The sequence below is a fragment of the Echeneis naucrates genome, chromosome 23 (genome assembly GCF_900963305.1).
Source record: "Echeneis naucrates chromosome 23, fEcheNa1.1, whole genome shotgun sequence".
Taxonomy (NCBI): Eukaryota; Metazoa; Chordata; class Actinopteri; order Carangiformes; family Echeneidae; genus Echeneis; species Echeneis naucrates.
Genome location: NC_042533.1, coordinates 12,743,071 through 12,766,789, shown reverse-complemented (window position 1 = coordinate 12,766,789; position 23,719 = coordinate 12,743,071). Strand labels below are relative to the sequence as shown.

General features: G+C 39.8%; 1 protein-coding gene across 1 annotated transcript in view; it reads left to right on the top strand.

Moving 5' to 3' along the window:
• The window catches only part of LOC115037212 (receptor-type tyrosine-protein phosphatase zeta-like), a 56,451-nt gene continuing 32,732 nt past the window's right edge, over positions 1–23,719 (top strand). The window contains exons 1-2 of the mRNA XM_029495710.1: positions 1–64; positions 21,001–21,069. Coding sequence (XP_029351570.1) covers positions 1–64; positions 21,001–21,069 — 133 coding nt within the window. The remainder of the gene's footprint in view (positions 65–21,000; positions 21,070–23,719) is intronic.

Below are 23,719 nucleotides of genomic sequence, written 5' to 3'. Positions count from 1 at the left end.
ATGGAGGCGGCAGTTCCCCGGACCGAGATGATCATTCCCCGGCTGCTGCTGCTCAGCCAAATAGGTAAGAAACTGAGGAAGAGAGAAAGAAAAATGAGTGCGGTGGCTTCATGTGACATGCGATGCTGGCAAAGACTGAGTCAATTATTCCTTTTGGGAGATTCTGCTCACTCCAGCCTGCGTTTCCTAATCTGCAGAAAGGCATGAATGTTTCATCTGCATGACATTTGTTAAAACGCGCACTTTCGATGTGGACATTTGTTCCTGCAAAATGCTCTCACCGCCACCACTCAGATGTTGTTTTCTCTGCAGCAGCTGCATGCAGGGAATTCTGAGAGCATGGTAAGAACATTTTGGACCAGTTTTCCCGACACAAGTTGGAGTGGAATTCAGATGCAGTGTTGTGCACAGTGACGGTGCTCGATTGTTTTCTGAGCTTTTGAACTTATTTTTATTAAAGCGTTTCCCCCTGCGCGTTTCCTACAGAAGACTGGTCGGATATTCAGTGCCTCTGTCTCTGTGGGGACATGGTCCTGAATTTTAAGACCTTTACCGTGCTTCATTCAAAGGCTGCCATTCCTCCTACAAGTTCAAGTGTTTAAGTGCGTGTGTTTTTCATCTTGGATGCAGAGTGTCCATTTTATATGAACCATAGCTTCTCTTGTGTAAACAATTTGGCTTAAGGAAATTTAAATCAAGGCAAGTGAATCGCCCCGTTATTATTTAATATACAGTGTGTTGGCTGCTTTGATTGAACTGGTATGTTGAAAAAAATAAGTGTTGGCAAAGCAGATTCCAAATCCCACATCCTCACACAGGCATCCAAGAGAACAACTTAGTCCTACTTTGAGTAAGTGAGTCATGGATGAAGAAGTAAGAAAAAAACTTTACTTTTCATGCATTGACTCCCAAGAGAAACTAAAATAAATAACATGCATTCACACACATTTCAGTCAGTCTCGTCACTTCAGGTTTCATCAAAACAAGACAGTTTTCACCTGTTACCTCTCCCAATCAGGTCAGTCCAGACTTTCGTGACATCCCTTCAGCTTTTTACAACCAGACCAGCAACATCTGGGAGAAAAAGGTTTCACCTCTAGTGCAGTGCTAAAGATGATGTTAGTGTTGTGTGTTGGGAGGTTGATCCGTCATTATGTCTTCTATGTATGATTCGTTTAGAGCACACACAATTCTCTTTGGTAAAAAGAAAATTCATGTCTATGTTATAATCAAATAGATGAATTCACATTAGAGAGGCAGAGCGGCACTTGATGAATCATTGCAGCTGATAATGGTCAGCTGATTAAAGCAAGAATAGCACAGAAATACCGATGTGAGTGAGCTGGTTTAAAAGAGTAAAGCATTTGCGTGCTTTCACCTCCAGAGAGCGCTGATGAGCCCCAATCTGTAGACCTCACATCTTCATAATTAATGGTAAAATTCATGTTGGACTCGAAAGTAAAATAAAAAATTTAACTTTGAGCAGACCCATATGTACATGATGATCTGTTCTAAGCTAAGGTTGTCTAGAAATAAAGCCTTTCTCCCTGACATTGAGGTAAAAACTGAAATCTGTTGACCACTCTGAAAGATGTCCAGTCCTTTTCAGTCCAGCTCGGGTAATGTTTGGATTTTTGCTTTTGAATGATCAAATTCCCACTTAAATGTCGAGCACTGAAACCTAATGACTTAAAAAAAAAAACTTACTGTAGTGAGTTCCATTACATTCACTTTCAGGAGGCTGAAACTAATATTTTTGTGTCTTGAAAACAAACCTGTGTCCATTTGATGTGTGATCACATTAACTCAGATGTGCCCATGATATGTTGTGTTTTGTTTTGTTTTTTTTTTGTCTTGGTACAGAAATGGAAACAAATGATGATAGATTTTAGAGTTCTGCTCATGTCTTCCACCTCGTTTCCTACACAGCAATGCCACTACTGAAATGAATGTCTCATTTCTCATAAACACAGCTATCCTTGCCCTCAACCCTTCATCAACTGTCCCCGGAACAAAAGGAAAAAAACCATAATCCTAACCCTAACTCTTCTGTACTGTGCTCCTAAAGTGGGCCTACCTGGTTTGGTGGATTTATTAAGGGATTAGCGTTCTCTTTTAGAGACATCTTGAGGCTCTTTTGACCAGTCAAAGCTTGGCTCTGCTGTGGAGGGAAGCAGTCAAAGTAAATATGTACTGCAGGAAACCATCTTTTGAAGGATGTTACAGCTCTTTTCAATGTTCATATGAAATATGCTCTTTCTGTTGTTGTTTACATACAGAGAGAAAGATTGTTTCCTTCAGGGAAAGGAACCAGATCATCCTCCAGCCATCTGTCTCACAATATGCCTGGACACCCCTCAAAATCTCACACCAACACATTTTCCTGCTTGGCCTTCTCAGTCATGTCTCCTTCATGCAAACACTTGCATACAAATTGCTTTGGTGATTTGAGTGGACTCTTTGTGGCTTTGTTCTGCCACAAACTGGAATCCTTCACTATATCATATGCTTTTCAACAGCATGGGCCCGTCTATACATTATACATGCCACATCTGACTTCTCAGCAGTTGTTCACCTGCTGACTATTGTTCCATATGTGCTGCTATGTAGGAAGTGGAATGTGTTCTTGCACCGATGCATCCAGTGTTTTTCATGTTGAATAAATGTATACACAAAATCCTCAGAGCTTTCTGCTGGTTAAAGAACTACTCAGATTCAGTTCAGCATGACATTTTTGTGTGTATTCTTCTTATTCTGTTCATAAGTCTTGACTGCAGACCAGCTTCCCAAACAGGAAATTGCATCTGATGCTTTCTTACTATAATTGCTTGAATTTGTTGGTCGTTTCTTGTTCAGTAGTGATGCACTTACATTCCTATTAGACCACATCAGATGACTCACTATTAGGTTTTCAGGAGGTTTTGTTGCATCAGCGTGCTGCCAGGTTTATCTTGTTGCTTTAAATGGCAAGTATGCTTTGCGTCACTGTCAGTACTTTCAGTGAGTTGTTTAGTCACAGTGATTGAATTGGAAGTGGTACCAAATGCACTGTGAAGGGGAGTGGTGATTGGCTAGATGGAGTGACACAGCTGACATTGATCATTCAGCAGCTCAGTTGAATCTATTCTGGAGTTTAGAGACACCATTAACTGCAGTTGTATGTTTGTTTCACCACTCCTTTACACCTCAGTGTCAACTTATAAGTTTGTTCAAATCTTACTGAAATCTCTGTAATGATGAACAAAAATCTTTATTTCATATAAGTAGTACAACCTCAAGAAGACAATGGGGAACATACCAGCATAGACAATATAACAGCTAATGTGACATGTTTTAATGTGAGGTTAGTCGTCATATGTTCTCCTTGTGAGATGCCATCTGGCCACCCAGTGCTCTCAGAGTATTTGAACCAGAGGGGTTTCATCCGGTGGCATTATAGGATGACTGATGGTGTAATAGTAATTGGCTACAAAATACTGGCACACACATTCTGGCATACTGCATGAGTAAATCCACGGATAATATCAAGAAAGCACAATGATCGACAGTCAGATACATAGTATGGATGAAAGTGTCAGATACGGAAAATTATGTCATTAAATGTATCCCAAAAATTTTCTTACAATTGAACTTCCCTTTTCTTAAAGTCTCAACAGTATACTGTAAATAAATGTTAACGATCAGTTGTGTGACATCACCCATAGGTTCCTTCATGCCATCTTGGCAGTGTCTTAACTCCTTGCAAATTCAAAAACAGGCAAAAGACATGGGGTAAGACTTTGGTGGGTAATGGCATAACTGGTGATATTTGATAACTGACATACGCTGCCATTGCATGCTAAGCACAGCTGGGTGTCCTGCTTGCAGCCTAGCCTAACCGAACCAGCTAGTTAACAGATTAATCTAACAAGCCAGGTGTGTTGACCAAAGACACATTCTAATTAGTGCTAAAAATATAAAATATCTAAAAATAGAAAATTATAGAATTTCACTCATCTAAAAAACAGGACCACAAACTTAATCAAATAACCATCAAGTAAAACATCCTCCAAAAGGCTCAAACTCCACAAACATGGTTGAGAGGTTGTGTTATCAACGGTACTGCCAGCCTGCCACTCAAAGCAGTCACATCTTCTGTTGTGCATGATTTAAACATGTAAACAAGTGAATTATACTAAATTTCACCTTTAAACAGTTGTCATGAAGAAGGAAAGTAGCTGTGAAGAGTAAAACAATTTTAGGTGCCAGGCTCTAAAATTTTTTATTTCAGCTGTAAAGTTGGGACATTTTAACATGGGAGTCAATTGGCAGTGACTCACGACAACTGACTTTGAATCCACTGGTGAGTTGAGGAATCAAGATTTGTATCACCTCTGATTGATTTCTATTTTTATGCTGCCTGAGCTGTACACTGCAGTCACATTATCATTCAATCTGAGTTTGGAACGATTCGCCAACCTGAAACTAGGCTCAAGGATCTGAGCTTTTCTCTGCTGAAATGCCCCATAATCTCAGGGCTGTGATATGACAAGATCCCTGTTACACAGATTCAAAACCTGTAGCAGTCTGAAGCGCACTATGTGGTGGCCATAGGGGTAAATAAGTTTTTATATACCAGGATCCTGTGGTGAGAGACAGCAGTGACTGGATGAGGAAAGTATCGATCCTAGGATGCGATGGGACACATCATCAGTGATGCTCCTGAGCTCTTTGGGATATTTCGGTCTTTCACAAGCTTGCTAAGAGACCTAGCCAGTTGATCAGGTTCTGGCTTGTATCCCAGCAGCATTGGCCCACATATGTCTCCTCCTGAAACACAGCCATCTAGAAGATCTTTCAGCAGCTTCTATTTAGAACTTGATGCCTTTTCCTTTTTGTAGCCCCTATGATGCGAGGCAGAATGTCAATGTGTAGACCTTACTCAGTGAGTGACCATCAAAACCTCGACACCCCATGGGGTCACAGCATGCCTCCCAGCCTCTCCTCCAGTACTGTTCCACCAGCTCCACAAGTCACTTCCATCCATTGGCCCGGATAAATATAACCTAATATAGGAAACTTGGAATTTATTTAAAGAAGGACATCGACAAAGAATCAAACAGAGATCAGCCGTTTTGTGTGGACTGGTGGTCCTAGATGATGAACCTCTGAACTAAGTGTTTTAATGTGGATGAAATATCATATTACTTAGGTTCCTGCTGGCTGTCACTGTAAGGCTGCATAAAAAGCAACATTTTAGCAGAGTTAGAAACTCATCCTGAAATCCTCTGGCGCAACACCAGTGTGAGACCAGTCTGTCAACTGAGTAACAATGGAGCACCATGTTTCCCAGTCAATGCTTGTGTTCACTAACACCCTGCATACCATCACTGTTCATTTCATTCTCTCAATTCTCTGCTCTTTTATTTTGTGACTGTATATAGTACATGAGATAAAATTATGTTACTCCTTCCTTCTAGCTTCATGCTTAATATGAGCTTATGTGTGGATGAGCACAAACACACACTCTCGCACAGCATGATGGAGTCAAGCTCTGTAAACCAGCCAAATAAAAATCTTCACTGAGGGAAATAAATCTTGTTAGCAAGATTTTCCAAAGCCTTCTTAACTGTCTAGTTTTAGCTGAAAAAATATAATCAGATTTCTTTTTTTGACTAGTCGTATCTAGAATTGCCTAATATGAATTGCAAATCATCACACTGAAGCAGTTTTTAGAATTTTGTTTTTTTTTTTCCCCCCTTTATTTGTGCTATGCAAACTTATCTTCGTCATAAATCTTATTTTTAACCATGCTTGAACCTAATCTGTGTATGCTAATAGAAGTGGGTTTCACTGTTATCATCACCAGAGTATTGCCAATGTTAAAAACCACAGATGTTATACTTAATAATTGATCAGCTGCTTTCTGCTGTAGTGTTTTGTCTATCTTCCCTCTGTCTCACTCTATCTCTCCCTCTCTCACTCGGCTTTTTCATCTGGCCTCTCCATCTAAGGCATTTTATACATAAGTGCTCTTATTCTTTAATCCACTTATCTGCAGTCTGCTCCCACTGTGGCAGCGTACGGTCACAGTTATTTTAGAACTGGTCTGTGCCACAAGGACAGCTGGATCTCTTTGATTCTGAGCTGCCTGGACAGGAAATTCAGCTCAGTGAAACACTTGTGTCACTCAAAAGTTTGCGAGGTAGTTACTACAGTTGCTCCTCTCAGTGGTGATTGGTGGGTGCTTGCTCGCTCAATATGAGCTGTGATAGACTCCAGCATCCCCCCGACCTGGAAACAAATAAGCGGTAGAAGATGAATGAATGAATGCAATATCACGCCTCTATCACAGAATTTGCAGTTGAAAATGACATCACAGACCAGAAATGGAGCATTGCAGTGCAACAGACACCTAAACCATTTTCTACACAGTTAAGGGAACATGATTATCTGGTACCAGGTCAAGTAAGGATGCCCACTGCCGTAAAAATGAAGCCAACAGAAAAATGACAAAACCTGCAGTTCTTCTTATAACCTCTGGTATCAGGTTTTATGAGTTCCTATAGATATCCAGAACAGAAACGTGAAGTCTTTCTATTATCATCTCATTTGATCAGTTACTAAAATAAACAATGAATAATAGCAATTCCTTAAAGTGATTTAGCAAAATAAGACATTGTATTGTTACATGGTATAAAATGTGTGCATTGACTCGTGTACTCAGTTGAAGGTTTAGGCAAAATTGGAGATATTTCTGATCGTGATACACAATGTGTGATTTGCCTATTATATCTCCTGTAATATATACATATGAAATCATAGAGATTGTGGTTTCTATAGACGAATGACTAGAGAAAGGATTTGGGAAGTAGCAGGCAACAACCAACAAAGGAGTATGAGGTGGAAGATTAGGGTGGCAGGATCATAGAGAACAAAAGGTGAAAAGGAGAGGAAAAGTGAAACTAAGTCATTGAAACCACAAAATGCCAATGCTCTCTCTATAGTCTCTCCAGTTGAGGAGACCTGTCTGAAGTTACAGCAGCTGACAATGGCCGTCTGTCTCTGTCAGTGCCTGCATAAAAAACCCACTGTTGTGTTTTTAGAAGGCTGGCACCAAAGACTGAGGCTACCAGAGAGGGAGAGGACTCAGCTACAACACATGATCTTATGAGGACCTTCACATATACACGCATACAGGCAATATATTCGGGAACTCTTAGGCCATTAAAAGATATTTGAGTAAAGTTGAGGAAGTGCTGAAGTGAGAATCAGACTATAAGAGCTGGACACATCTTGGCACATTAGCTGCTTATGGAACTACATTCATATGTCTCTATATTATGGAGCAGAAGATGATTAATAACTGAAGATATTCCCTCCACAGTGCGTCACAGCTGTAGGGTTGCTCTGTTGTGATGTATTGTTCTCTCTGTCGTGGTGCTGCTGTGTTTCACCCATGTGCCTGTTGTCCTGCAAATTCTGCAGACATTGATTCGGAGGCTTTGTGTAACATCTACAGACCTACATCGGAGGCCAGACAGATCACAGCAGCACGGTGCGTCCCGTGATGTTGCCTTGTTCTTTTGCGTGATGTTACAAATGGTGTCAGATTATTACATGTGTGTTTATATAATCTCAGAGAAGAAAACAAATACACATCCCATTACACATAAAGATCTGAGCTATCCTTTTGTGTGAAAACAACCCTCAAAATATCAGGTTTTCAGAAAATATAACTATGACTCAAAGCTTTATTCCTCGCCTCCTGAAGCAGATACAAACAAAAAATAAAAGTCAAACCAATAGCAAAACATTTGAGACCTAAACGCTTCTGACTGTATTGGCTTGAAAATAAGCACATTTGTCCTTTGACTGTCAGATCAGTTCAACATCTTTCATATTACTGCCTGTGTGTTGTACATAAGGGTAAATACAATGATTTACAATAAAACCCAAAGGCTCAAAGTCTCAAATGTTTTTATTTCATGTCTCTATCTGCTTTGGAGACTGAGAAATATAGGTTTCAGCTGGTGGTGACAATAGCTTGCTGATTAGTCTCTGCCTCCTCCATCTCCCACACCCTGAGCCTTCACTAGGTTGTATTCAGCATTCACATGTCCAAAAGCAGCTAGATGAGTATCTTTCAATGGCTCTTTAAGGGTTAACATGTTATGTTGATAAAGTCTGTTTGTTTAAAAACTGGTCAAACCTTTTTACTGCCTACTATTACTGAAAATGTTGTCTGGTAATGGCAACAGTTAGTTAATTGGTTAATCAATGACTGACCATTTTAAAAGCTTCTCGGGAGTTTAGCTTTTACTCTTTAAATTTAATAATTAAGGATTATTGTCATAATTGTCCACACTTGCACTAAAATGTATGTTTATATTCCCTCAGTGTTGTGGCGCTGCGGGAAAATGAGTTTAGACTTCATTTGAATTTACCAAACCACTACCAAACCAAGTCATCGAGCCAGTTGGACAGAAACCAGGAGCAACTATTGAAGTCAAGTTTGTCAATTTAAAGTTTTCTTTGTATGTGAGAATTCACTGTGAAAAACCAGGGACATGCTTAGAAAATGTGAGCTTTTATTCTGTGGATCAAACAGAGAAATAAAGACAGCTGAAGAGTTTTCATCTCATGAGCAGCAGGTAGATTTGTTCATTTGGGTAGTGATGAAGTTAAGCAGGAGAGATAACCAATAGGTTTGATGAAATAGATGGTTGTTTGATTTGATGGACTCGATCCAACACAGGACGGACTTCCTTTTCCCAGTGGGAAAGTTCATCAGGTGGCTGCAACTGTGACTAATTGTTTGGGTGGAAGTTGATTAACCCTCACCCCCATGCAGTTCACCACCCACCAGTTATACACACATTTCAATGGAAATCTTTGGGTGGGCTTACCCCTTCAAGGTGCATCCAGACACTTTAAAACAACACCACTGCACCGGTGCAAATACAATTGTGTCAAAGTATTTTTGTGTGAGAATTATGTTTTTAGACCTGTGAGTGTCTTTTCTTTTTTTTTTGTTTGATTATCCTTTGTGTGTGTGTGAATGAGTCTGTTGCCTGCCAGACAAGTGAGGAATTGGGGGTGTGACCCTGCAATGAAAGCTAGAGAGGCAAGGGGATGGTTTTGTATCCATGGCAATAGAGAGAGTCTGTGCAAGAAGCCGACAGGAAGTCAGGGTGTTCCACAAGCCATCGTGAGGCTCTTCTGTTGTCATGACGCTGTGAACTGTTGCCATGGAAACTCTGCTGAGTGAATGTGAATGCCGATGTAAAACGCGTTGACTGGACTTTTCAATGGGAGTCAATCATTCACAGCGCAAGACTCGCAGATGAGCAGGTTTTTAAAATCATTCTTGTGAATTGTGTTATTACAACTCAACCATTCTGTGTTTGCCTCACAACTTTTAGTATTAAAGTCAGCATGGAAAACCCTGATGCACAGTTGTACAGATTTGGACAACAGTGGACTTCATGCGCTGCTCTTTTCATACGCAAGTGTTCAGACTTTCAGCAATGTAAAACATGTAATAGAAGATCTTATTTTATTCACCAGAAGCTACTATATTCATTTGCAGCTGTGCTTCACTGAACTGCTACAGGATTACTAATCACATACAGTACACACACACACACACAGTCCAGTATTTTCTCAATTTATACCAAGCAGATGGGAATGGTGCATTTCACTGCTCTAACTGTGCAGGCAGATTAGTGACACATGCACACGGACGCACACACACACACACACACACAGTTCCCTTACAGCTGATATGAACATGTACAATCATACATGCTCAGTGGTTAACCAGAACTTGCTGCCTGCAATGCTCAGAAATAACACGGCAACCAATGTGGAGTGAGAGAGATGGTGATTTAACATTAAACACACGCATAGTGTTTCAATTAGGAGTCCCCTGAGTTCATTAGCTACCACTCATTCATCTGGTATCAGATATATTGGTCTCTGTGTGTCATTATATGAATCTGTTTGTGTCTGTCTGCTTGTGTTTGAGCATCGGTGTTTCTGTGCACCTTTTATTCATGCCTTTTTGAAAACATCCTGTTTAGTTTGATCTTTCGCTCAGAGCAAACATTTGAGGTCAGTCCCCTGCAGAGCAAGCATCGCTTGCAGTTGATCATAAATACTCTCAATTCAAGGGTTAAACTGTCACGGAAATACGCTCCACCATCCTCTTAACACCTGGCCTTTAAACTGGAGCTCGGGGGGATTTGAGTGTAATTGGAGAGCTCAGAAACGGAAGGAAGTGAAGGTATAAGAGCAAAAGGCACCAAGGAAAACTGTATTTATACTGGTATAGCAACATTTACATTTGACTTCAGCCCAAGGAAATGGAAAAGCAACAAACGCTCTGCTGTATTATGTTCGGTGGAAGTATGAAACACTGACCTAGCAACATAATCATAGTTGTCTGGGTGATGTCATGTCTCGCAGTATTCCATAGGACATTAAAGATCATTTATTAATTCATGCTTTAATGTGTTATCACTGTAAATTTAATTATAGTTTTCAATAAACAGAGTTATAGCTAATTAAAGTAAATACTGGCAGCAGCTGCATGCATTTTAAAACTGCCTAGCTGCATTACTGCCCATGTATCCTAAAGAAGACATGAAAAATAACAAGTTATTTCCATGTAGATTTTTTTTTTACAGCTCAGTAGTCTTTGGACAGGAACAGGCTGCCTGCCTTGTGTGTGTGTGTGCTGACATGTTCACACTGATTGCGTGTCTGCTGCTCGTGCCTACTCTATTTTTCTCCACAGTGTGCATGCGATTCAAACATTTCTCTTAATTTTCTCACTTTTGCTGTGTACTCGGTGTACCTGATTTTGGGTATTGAAATGAAAACAAAGCCATTGAACAGACACTGTGCAGCCTGTGCCTTGCTGACTTATGTTCACATAAAGTCTGCACCTTCAAACTGCAGATGAAATACAAGTAGGCAAAATTGACATTCTTTAGCCTGCTGACCACATGCTGACACGTGCTGTCGCTGAGGGGGTTACTAATCTAAATTGCTGTTACTCATCTTTGTCTGTAGTTTGGTATGTGTGAGGAAGCTGTGGCACAATCAGCCCATTGGTTCATTTCATACATGCGGTGAACTGGAGTGTTGTGTTTCAAGAACACAAGTACCAGAACGGCGTCAGCTTCATGCGTGTGCTACCTAACTGTAGCTAACCTCAATTCCCCCTTTGAGGAATGATGGAGTTATCAACACTTTGATCTATTGCCTGGAAACATATAAAACCTTTTGTTCTTTAGTGAAGAACTCTTTACCAAAGAGAACTAACTAAACTGAAGAGCCTCTTTAGTTGTTTTTGAGAGGCTGTCAGAGGAGTTTGGTTTTATTAGACACCTATGGAGCCACAGGGCTGCAGAGGAAATTTGCGATGCCCCATCTGGCTGGCCGTGCATAGTGTGGTGTTATCTTACACTTTTTGTGTGTTTCTGTGTGTGTATGTGTATGTATGTGTGTTTTTTAACCCTACCAGCTGTTCAGCTGCATTACCACCTCCAATGCAGGGCCCCATTTTCTCACAGTCACCTCAAAATACACATACCCAAGCTAACACACACACTAGCTCACACTAACTCCCTTGTCACCTCTAGAACAACTGGAGAGCATGGCACTCCACACACTTATTACACACTCAGACACAAAGACACACACAGATTCCAGTGACAGGCTTGACTGATAAGGTTTTATATTGCAGCTTTAATACTGTTCAGTCCCTGCGGAACAACGATGGGTTTGTTTAGCCTTCAGAAACAATATCCTCCATTTAATATGGAGTCTAATCTCGTTAACTCATAGACTGTGCCACTGGACTGCAGAGATGAATCTGAGACGTCGCTCTCATGCTGCAGTTCACCATCAGGACACAAACGGACCATTAAGAATTCCTGAAAACTTCAGTTCATATGGAAAAGTTAATGCTGAAAAAGTTGTTGCTGGAAATATTCCCTATAAGGAAGTTTTAGATCCCTTCTCATTCTTCTTTCTTGATTGTGTGTCACCATCATTAATGGTTCTGCAGCAGAAACAGTGAGACAGTGAACGAGGGAGAAGCCAAGCATACTGATTTAACCTCAACCAGCTGAATGCTATGTAAGTTATAGCTTAACCTCTGCAGATATGTGCCACTGTGTGTGTGTGATTTTCTCAGCATGTATGTGTGACTCTGAAGTTAACAGGTGACACGTTTGCTGTGTTCATGTGTGATCAGACATGCCAGTTGTTGTCTGGGTCCTTTCACCTAACAAAAGATGTTCAACTGTAGATAGTTTTGTCTGTACAAGTTTTACTCGTGCTGCAGGGAGCTTCATGGATGCAACATTCACTGAGCGCTGTTAGAAAAACAGCACTGTAGTCAATGTGACCATATTTGCTTTCCGTGCAATAAAAAAGAGATTCACAACCCATGCTTTTTTAGTTTATTCATAGGGGCCAACGTTCAGTGAATATTCATTTAAGATTTGCGGGATGTAAAATTGCTTATTATTTTTATACTGCTGTAGATAAATGATTTTCATGCTCCAACCTACAGCAATTACAATGTCTGCACAACCTTGGCTTCGTAGAACAATGTTTAACATTATTAACATGCCCATGATTTTCTTCTTCTTCTAAGTCTCCAGTTTATAAATTTGTCTACCATCATTTAGATTTTTTTGGAAACCATATCTGGAGGAGAAGGTGGGCTGAGGAGGAGTGAGGGCTGGATTCTGGCCTGCTCTCTACTCTATCTTGATTGGGCCGTACAGTCTGTCAAGCAAACTGGAGTCACGCTCTGATCGTAATCCATCCCTTGCTTTATGGTCCATTTTCTTCTAAATGGAACAGTCATTTAAAAAATGAACATCATTTTATATTGAAGACTTGAAACTGGAGACTGAGTGCATAAACTCATTCGGAAAACATATGCTGAGCAAATAAATGAACTGAGAGGGAACATTTCCTAGTAGATTTCACTACAATCTAACTTCTTTTTACAAGCAATGGAGTCACCCCCTGATGGTTGTTAGATAGAATGCAGGTTTAACACACTTAAATAGTAGATCCAATTCACAGACCAGGAGTCTGTCCACTTTTACATGCAGTCAATGGTCACCACCATCAGTGACCCCGGAACTGCAGTAAAACAATCAAACCAGATTCACACAGTCTGCAATTTATACTTCACAAACCTAAGAAACCAAATCAAATGATCCCATAGCAAAGAAAATTGATTGCTTTCCCATGATCTTCATGAAGACCAGCTACCTTGAATCCAAATTACATTTGGTGATGCATTTGCATTACATTTTCGTGTTGCAGTGTCAAGCTTCATTATGATCCGCTGCATTAAGAATCAATAAAACCTCAACACCCATACACAGAGTCAATTTTTGTTTAATATAGCATTAAACCTCATGCTTTAATTCTGTATGTAAACATGTCATGTTAAAATAGATGAATGAATACCTCTCAGCATAAATCCACACACACTTCCTCTATTTGTTGAACACAGGCGTTTCGTCCCTGAAGGCGCTCAAAGCTTCATTTAATGAAAAACACAGTAATCACATTTGCTGTTAAAAATCAGTTTGTGGTGGAGAAAAAGCACCTGATGAACAATTCCCTAGCATCAGGGATGCTGGGTAAATCAGCCCCAAGAGTCATGTAATCCAACATGAGGCTATTCATCAGTGTTCAGTTGGGAACAGCTCCCTTATCCCAACACTAATAACACCAAGTCAGTTCTCAGCATCTCCATGTCAAAATACCATATAGGGCTGATGCGTGTAATTCAAAAATTCAAAGATAAGCTACTTCTGGACTTGTAGCTGTGCTTCTTTGCCCATTTGTCTTTCATTGATGGAAGGAAAGGGATTCATGTCCAGTCTCTGAAGGCCATTGAAAGTAAACAAATAAGTAAATAAAAACTAAAGAAGTTAAGGACCAAAGGTAAGCATTCATCACAAAATCATTGCTGGAATGAGCTGAACCTGATTGAATGATATAAGTGGATCTGAGGAGACACACTAGGCTGTTGAGAGCAGAGGAGTTGTGATTTTCATGTGAGCATCTAATTATTATTTCTTCAAATTGAGATATTGATGATAGGAAATGTGGGAGGGTTATGAAGTTCAGCTTCGAAAAGACAACACGATTCTATTTGAACATTACCAGCTCCAAACAATCACTAACAAACATTGTTTGTTTTACACTTGGCTGAAGTGGGAAATGTGACAAACAGCAATGGAAACAGATAAATAGGCGAATAAACCATAACATGAAGCTTAAATGTGATAGTGGTGGATGAAAACACAAGCTCTGAAACCAAACTAAACCTATTTAATCAACAAATACTTCACAAATATGTAACATTTCATCATAGTTTAATATAATCAGGTTTAGTAAGTCCTCCTTGATTAAGTCACAATACTGAGCCATTTCTTTCTATGAAGATTTAATGGCTTGTTAATCTCCATGTGCACAACCTCTGATACAGGGTAAAGGTGGAAACACTTTCTCTGCAGATTTTCAGAACTTTTTAATTTTCATTTTTAGGAAAGCTTTTCATTGCTATTCTAAATATGACTGAACATCTCATCTGTGTGTACATTGTGCCAGTCAATGTATTAAATGACCTACTCCATGATTTAAGTGGAATACTTAGCTAAGCTCAGATATCACTTTTATTGTGAGATGCCTGAAATAACTGTAAGCTCCATGATAGGGATTTTAACATCCACCTGAATGACAAGTGTGCAGTAATGGTCTTCATTTTTGGTCAATGTGTTTATGAGCAGTGCTTGCGCAGTAAATTATGCTCCACTCCAGCAGTATCAGGTGTCTGGCTGACACACATCCTCATTTGGCATTTCATTTTGCCTCATTATTCTGTCCCAGTCTGACAGGCGCAGAATCATTCTGGCTGCTGCTAAAACGTGGGGCATAGTTCACATACGGTTGAAGCATAATTTTGTTCCAGCTTCATAACCGTGAGCCACGTTTACTGTGTCAGTCTGCAGCCCTCCTTGATTCAGGTGACAGGTGTACGAGAATGCAGCAGAGTATTGTTGGAAAACCGCAAGTCTGTTGACCTTTACCAATATGAATAAAACACCATCCATAGACATTTCTTGTTGCAGCAGCAGTCGCCTAAACCTTTAATGTCAGGGCCTCTAAGCCTCCTGGGAAATTGGGTAAAGCAGATTGAGTGCAGATGGATGGAATAATACAGTGATTCAGCTGCAAGCTTCATGCATGGCCAGCACGAAGCAATGAAGCCCCATCACTGTCCACTGTGCTCTTCAAGCTGAGCACCAGTGTCTCTCTGCTCCTGGCTGCTGGCCTGTTCAGTACTGGCTCATCGCCTCCCTCCCCTCTGATGACTGACAGCTACTGTCTGTGTCTCTTGAGCTCTTACTACGAGCCCGCCACTGATGCAGAGATGTGATACTTGCCTGTATGCACTGTCCACCTGAAAGTAGCAGCTGTCCTTATGTTTTATTTATTTATTTATTTGTTTGGCTTAAAAATAGGAATTGTTATATTACTGTAAATCTATGGCGTGGTAAGCTCTCCTAGTGATATAAAAGTAGAACAAGATCAAGTGAGGAAGATGTGAATTAAAGAAAGTATTCATGCATACACATCAGATGTCATCTTCAAAGACTATTAGAAATGAATGATGACTGAATGAAATAATAGCCCTGGTTCTTCGTCACTGTCTTATATAGAATACTAAACTTTATTGTTTTTGATTCTTGAAGTGTTCACCAGTGTAAAAGATTAGAAAAACGTATTATGGATATAATATCTTGTTGAAGGTTAATTTTTTTTTTGGATCAGGTCTTGTGCTCCGCCCACCACATGCTAGCTCCCAATTGGCTCCTGTGAGAGAGCAGAAAGTATTGAGCTGGTTAGAGGAGGAAAGATCACAGAGAATAATTCACGTTTGAACCTCAGTGTAAATGTAACTGGCACTGAATGTCACTGTGTTAATGTTGTACAATGGGTATTCACTCACTCATCTTCTACTTCCAGTTCCTTCCACTAATAATCTGTAAAATCTGAATCTTTTATTAATCCCTGGAGTGAAAATTTCTGCTGTTCGGCATCACATCTTCTAATAGTGAAGGAGTTGTAAAGTCTGATGGCAGAATGAATGAATCTGTATCTGTCCATGCTGCTTTGTACAAGGATTAACTGTCTACTGCTCTGGTTTCTCTGATCCATTAGGATGTTATGAAGTGGGTGGTCTCAGTATTTTAAGATGGTCCTTCTCTTCCTCTGCATGCAATGCTCCCCCACAGCCCCCAGTGAGTCTCATCTAGTTCCAATCACAAATCCAGCTTTCCACCAGTTTGTCCAGCTGCCTTGCATCCTTTTATTTTATGCTGTCCCCAGCAGATCGCAGCATCGAACTTGCCACTCTGGACTGATAAATAATCTGCAGCCTCTTTCTGCGTATGTGTAAGGATCTGAGCCTCTTTAAGACAAAGAGGTGGTTCTGCCCCTTCCTATAGAGTGGATTTGTGTCAGGGGACCAATCCAAATTGTTGTCCAGGTCTACTCCCAGATATTTGTATGTAAAAAGCTTCTGAGACACTGGTTCACCAAGAGGAGCAATGTGTCATTGTAAAATAACCCACAATTTGACTCTTTCCTGTGAGTGCAGCCTCACTGAGGTGTCTCAAAGATACCTTTCCTTGATCGTCCCGTCGGGATGCATCAGCTGATCCACCTAAAGCAAGTACAACAGGTATCAGTCAGGCTTGGCTTTTGTAAATATGCCTCATGATAGCAGGACAGTGATGCAACACAGACTGAATCAGTTGGTTGGGATGTATACCTGCAATCCTATCCTTTTTTCTCATCATTTAAAATTCAGACCTAATAACGATATCTCCACTACAAGAATATTCAGTGGCTATTCGTACAATAAATGAAAATTAATTTTAATGGTGCAAATTTGCTGATTCAGCAAAAATAATAATACAAATTGGTTTAATTTCCCTCTCAAATGGAAACAACATTTTTAATGCGATTTTAAAAAGTGTTTTATGTGCATGTGAATGTTTGAGCAAGCGTTTGCGGATCTGTGTGTGTGGAGCTGTGCCTGTGTGTGGGTTTGTGTGTGTTGAACTGAGTTGCCAAGGGCAAATTAGATTAAAATCCTTCATAGTGTGATGTTAATGAAGCCATTATTGATGCGACATCCCCAGTCTAATCCTTTCTTCACTCTTCCTGGCTTTCATTCGTTGCGCTCTCTGTGCCAACATGAATGTGATTATCAAATAAACTGAGTTTACAAAGAGAGGTCTGACTCACTCAGTGCTGATTGGTGTACATCTCTCAAGCCTTTCTGTTTTTACGTGACCCACTCACATAACACAGATTTTTAGGTCAGTTTGACTTAAGGTGCTACATGTAATTTAGCTTGTTTCCTAATAACACATAATTTCTCCATTAAGACACTGTAAAATACATATGTGGGGCCATGGGAGAGGTTGTCTCATGGATTCATTCACCGTCAGTACTTCAGGAGGTTCTACCCTGGAGTTGAATTATTGCCTCCTCTCCGCAACAAACATATCAGCAGATCCTAACACTGCATAAAGCGGTTTCACATTTAGAAACAGTGATTCACCAACACAGTTCAGTGAACACAGGACATCTCAGAGTAGCTGGGAACTGAACAAACATTTACCCATCTTTTGTCTCTGATAAACAAAGATCCAGACATCTGATGAAATCCTTCATCCTGTATTTGAAAAAGACCACCTGAGTCTCAAATATTTTGCTTTAAAATTGAAAGTAGTTGTGATGTTGCTGCAAACACACAGATGATATCATGTCACCAATTAGCCTCCAAAGAAAACAGCATTACCATGAATAAAATCAAAGAAATGATGGTGATTGATGCATACCTTTGGGATAGTCTGAATGTGAAGCTCGAAAAATGCACAACCCTAGTTGTCTAATTTCATAGTTGTTTTCCAACGTTTTAATTTGGAACCCTCTATCTAAGGAACAATCCTCTACATTATAAGTTTCCTTATAAAATACCAGTTTTACTTCACCAAATCTCCACATATTCAGAAGCAGCACAATTTCAGCAAATTTTATAAGCCACTTAATAAATACTGTTCAGTGTAATGGAGACAATAGCTCATCCATCAAGAAAAATGAGCAAAAAACAGGCCTTCATATCTTGATTTGATCATGATTTTGCTCATTCTTTTGAGTAATGATGATGAAAAATGGGCTCTGAGCTTCGAATGCTCATTGTCCATGTCTCTCTTTCTTTATTCTGTCACAACAATAAACTCAGACCAACTTCTCCTCACTCTGACATCATAAAAATACAGGATTATTCCCAGAGACTTCGGCCATAACAGCAATTTAAAGCTGGGCTTCTGGATGAGTCACTGATTGGCTGTGACCAATATAGAGACATGACTCTAGACATCAGTAGCAAAGATGACAGATGAAATTCAATCCAATAAACAGACAGAATTTAAGCAGCTATGTGCCAGTCAAAGGGTCAGACTGATCCAAATCTTACCTAGCTTTGTTCTGGAGTTTATCCACTAAAGCGAGTTTTAAACATGGATAAATCTATGCACTGGCTCTCCAGTTTCAGAGGAAAAAAATAACATCAGCTCATGACGGTTTCATGGGGTAAGATATATATTTAGAAGCATGTACACTCCTGTAGGTTTAAAAGGATTTCTTATTATTTTATTCATTCATCTCATTCACATTCCCACTTATTTCTAAAATGCATTTTTATGCCTTTTATTCTCATATTCCCAGGAGTCCAGGAATGAACATTATTAATCAGCTGTGATTATGTGCTGTTTAATTTAATTTAATTTAATTTAATTTAAGGCCTAGTATTTGAGTCAATTGTCAAACCTTTAAAGCCCTATAAGCACATGGTTTTTCATTTAGCTGTTTGATAGAGAGCTCCATGCAACCACCAAAAGTAGAAAAAAAATAGGTGTTTTTTTTTTTTTTTTTTACTTGTAGCAGCAGCCTCTCATGGGAAAATGAGAAAGAGGCAAAATTGTGTTACACAAGTGTGAAGTACAACATTAAAGTCCCCCTGTGGCTGTATCTGCTTCAAGGTTTGTTGAATATTCATTGATGTGGAAGATTTTACAGATGACACAGGACGCGTTTGTTTTTGCAGTGAATGCTCTGCATTGCATGCTAGAGTCCGATAAAAACATTATGAACAAGTGCAAGCCCTGGCATATGAACAGTAAGTTACCCAGCATTTCATCTTGCTGCTGTGTACAGTAAACAATAGGATTAAGCCGAGTTCATCTGCGCCACATGGATAGATTTGTTGTTAAGGGTATGGTAATAGTTGTCCATGACCTAAATCTGACTTAACACAGGGCTTTAATGTAGTTGGACACATTTGCAATATCTGTAAATGCAACAAAAATATCAAATTATGAAGGTTGTATTGGTTGGCCCTTCATTTTTTTTATTAGTTTAGATTAGACGCTAAGATCTCAATCATGTTTTGTTTTTGTTTTGTTTAATATACTTTAATCTGTATTAGTGACCCCTGTTCATCTTTGCTCACTATCTGGGGGGCAGCACAGTAGTTGTGCCTGCTGGTTTTGATGGCACGTGAAGTATCCAGCCATCTGTTTGTCATTAAAGTGCTTTACAGGTTCACTGTTACGAAACACACTTACATTCATTCAAAAAAACTCAAAATGTTGAGGATTAAATTTGCTACTCTTCAGAGGTCAAAGTTCAATTAGAAAAATTTGGTTTAGTAGCGTAGAAATGTTGGGATATTTGGATATATGAATTAACGCTTAATAATATTACTGCTATTGCCTCACTTTGCTCGCTAAATTGATATAATACGTTGTATTATGGTTTTAAGAACAGAAACCCATCTCTTTGTAGTTCTACATCGTCTTTCGCAGGTAAGAGAGAGTTGTGCATATATGTTTATGTGTTAATCACTTTAAGATGTCATGGAGTAGGAGTGGATGGACACAAAGGAACATAGAACAGCTAGTGAATACACAGTTAGTGCAAGAATTAGGTGAGCAGAAGCACACACACACACACACACATACAGAGACAAGACTCCTCCACCTGACTTCATCCATCATTATATCCTTTACTGTCCTGAAAGAAAATTACTACCATGAAATGGATGGGGTGTGTGTGCCGAAACCAATGAAATTGGTTAATGGTCCTGCAATGCCTCCTGCACCCAGTAAAGTGGTCTACTGGTAACAAATAGAAGTGTGTACATGTACTGTGGACGTATACGAATCAGGCTACTCATATTCTGGGGACCTCTGCCTGTTAAGACCCCTAGTATCGTGAGGACTTATTCCTTATTGGAACAAAATGTTGGTCAGCATGGCAGAGCTCTTTAAAGTTCAGAGTGATCAATTATGCTGAATTATGCACTTATGCTGAAGCATAAATGCAATATTTGTGGGGTTTCACAGCTCTGTGGGTACCAAATTACTGGATCCCACCTCTTTAAATGGCTGTATAAGGAGTTACCTTTAGAGTGCATCATCATTGCTGCTTTTCTGCTCCAGCTCAAACTTGTTGGTATTCCTAAGAAATCATTTACACCATTTACATTAAGAAATATTGCCAGAGGGGGAATAAACTCTGAAAATCAAAATGAAATACAAAACAGTGTTGGTTTCCATTTTTGTTACGTTGAAATCTCAGAGCAGTGACCTCACATTTAAGAGTGTACACATGTTGGGCTCCTTTCAGTCACAGAGGAGAGGTCATTTTCTCTTCAAAATGGCGGAAGAGTGATGAAATGTATACCATGGCTGACCGGAAAAACTTGTCACTTATCATCTGTCAATGCCACAAAGCAGCTGTCCAAGCCCTTGTTCCAACTGTCAGTCTGTCCATTTGCGTGCGTAAATGAATGCTCAAAACGATGCTCTCTCTCTCTCTGTCTCCTTCCTGCAGTTGTGGCAGGAGAGCCGCTGGTCCGAGGGCTGAAGAAACTCCCTGAAGACGTCGACTGGTCGTACTCAGGTCTGTATGAGCCAGTTGAGGTTTTTGATTTTCCTGTCCTGTTCCTGTCCCTAATTGTGAAAGACTTGTCATGTGACATAAAACCTTTGCCACAAATATGGCATTAATGGACACGCCAAAAGCATCAGCCTTTTTTGGTATACATTCATGACCGATAATAAAAAATAAGAAGGGAGCAAAGAACATAACTGAGCTGATTTTTTTTTATTTTTTTTTTTACTCAGCTAAGCAAGACCTGATTGATCCTCTTCAGTCTTCATGGGATGCCCAAATCATTAATTGTGTGTTTTTCTGCCTTTTTTCACTCAGCAGAAGGTGGAGAGGTGAAAGGTTTGTTTTTGTACTCAAAGATGTTGCAGAAGGTAAAGAAAATTAAGTGTGTTTACCTGATTGTGGTGCTTATATCAATACCGATCTGAGCCAGAGGTGATACATAACTGTGTTTGCTTACAGAGGGATTTCAGCTGAATGCTGATTGTTGCCTTTTTATCATTATCATTTCACGCTAAAAACCCATAAATAAGTAGTTTTTTTTTTTCCCCCAGTGAGAAAGATTGATGCGCACTGTCTCTTTACTTTCTCCACTGAGTTATACTTTATTGTTCAACCATCAATCAGGGTTTAAATAGAGTCCCAGTGGCAGTTTCTCTCTGCTGCCTCAAACAAAGCTGTCCATCACACTGTTAAGTATCAGCCTGAATATCACATTAACTGAAGGAATTAACTATTAACATTTTCTGTGGGAGATCCTTGAGCTGCCTCAGGCCATATGGTTCGATGACATCTGCTAACTTAGCATGGAGCCCCCTGCTGCGGTAATCTGTGGTCCCACAGAAACAAAGGCAGTAATGGTCCCTGAGGGGTAGATTAGCTCCTTAGTGGTCTGGGGGAGTCGGCACAAGTGATCAAGCTCAACAGGTCATGACTGGGCTAAACACAGAGATGCATCCTGTTGGTCTGCACCCAAATAGAGACCTACCGATGACTGACATGCCACTTTGCCTGACCAACCAGCTTGATTAGTTGATTGTCTCAATTTGTTCAGTTGCACCTGGAACAGTAGCTCAAAAGCTATAAATACACTTAAAAAATCAGATGGAAAAACTTTTGGAAAGCCAGTAACTACAGAAACGTCAAGACATATTTTTTATTAGTCACATACATCACCACAGCACAATCTTGGTCCAGAGACACAACATACTACTTAAATATCAAATTTATTTTTTTTAACTGTTTAGCAGCAGCAGCAGTCAACTACTGATAGTGCAAGATGGTCAAAATAAGATCCATCCCGTTGTCCAACAGCCAAAACCCTGATTGTTACTGAAATTGGTCCTTCCCTCCTCCCCAGTCCCACCACAAACCATCAGCAGCTGATCAGGTGGTGATTCGGCTCTTGTTCTATAATTAGTTGGAAGTAAGAATGGGGCTTAATCTGTGCATGTGTCTACTCCCAAAGCATGTCTTTGAGCTGACGGTTGGTTACAATGCTGTCTGGCCCTCTCACATCCTGAGTTTGGATTTAAATCCCCAGCCCTTAGACGCTTGAAAGGAAAGTTTGTTTTTGCAAAGATGCAAAGTACCAAACCGTGACCGGATACAAAATGCGTTGAGGCAAACATATTTGTTTTATTTTTATTTATTTTCTTTTATTTACCTCATTGAATTTGAGCTTCCTCTCTACTTTTTAGGCAATGCATATTTTTAAGTGATGTCTAAAGGTTAAGGCCAGTTTCAAAAACCCAAGAGTTAGAATTTTTCTGATGTAGGTAAAATGTGTCACAGCAGACCATAACTGAAGCATTGTAGTGTTTCAAAGACACCCACAAATCCCAGCCTCCAGGGATAAAAGAATATGTTTGACTGTTCCATCATCTTTCCGGCAAAACTTATCTCAATAGTGATGTATTAAAATCCAGCACAGAATAAAGTCAGACAATCAATTTGGAAGAGCAACAACATGAACTTATAAATTGCTTTTCCAGCAACCAGTGAAATAAACGCTTGACACGTTATTGTTTTTTTGACTCGCATTTGACAAAGTAGCATGAATATCAACAGATGCGGACACAATTTCATCTTACAGATGATGTGTTTCTCACCCTCTGCAAAATTTTGCAGTCAATTCTCAGGCAAACACACGCACTGTCAGAATGAAATAGATTATTTTACAATACACTGGAAAGAATGATGAAAAGCATGACTGTAACAGAAATTAAGTTGGGCTCCATCACTCTTCTTCACTTAAATGGTATCTTTCTTCCTTTCTTTTCTCTGTTTGTTTCTTTCATACTATTATAAAAAATGTTTCTATCCACTGGGTTTCCAAGTTCATCATCACAACTGAAGGCAGCTCAGTTGCTGTTAATTTAGAGTCCCAGTAACTTAAGTTGTGCATCTATGTGTGTGTACATACACAATCTTGTTTTCCTGACCAGGTCTGTTTCTTGCCTTGTGCTGTGCACTGAGCCGCGAGTAAAAAGCATTAACATTTGAAAGCAACGCACTTCATTGTGAGGCATTGTGCACAGCTTTTTAGTTAGGTCAGAAGTAGGAGGGGGCGCAACAAGAGGGAAGAAAGAGGGGGCAGGAGAGTGAGAGGGTGAGAGACGGAGAGAAAGAGCCGAATAAAAAGGATAGTGTTAATGAA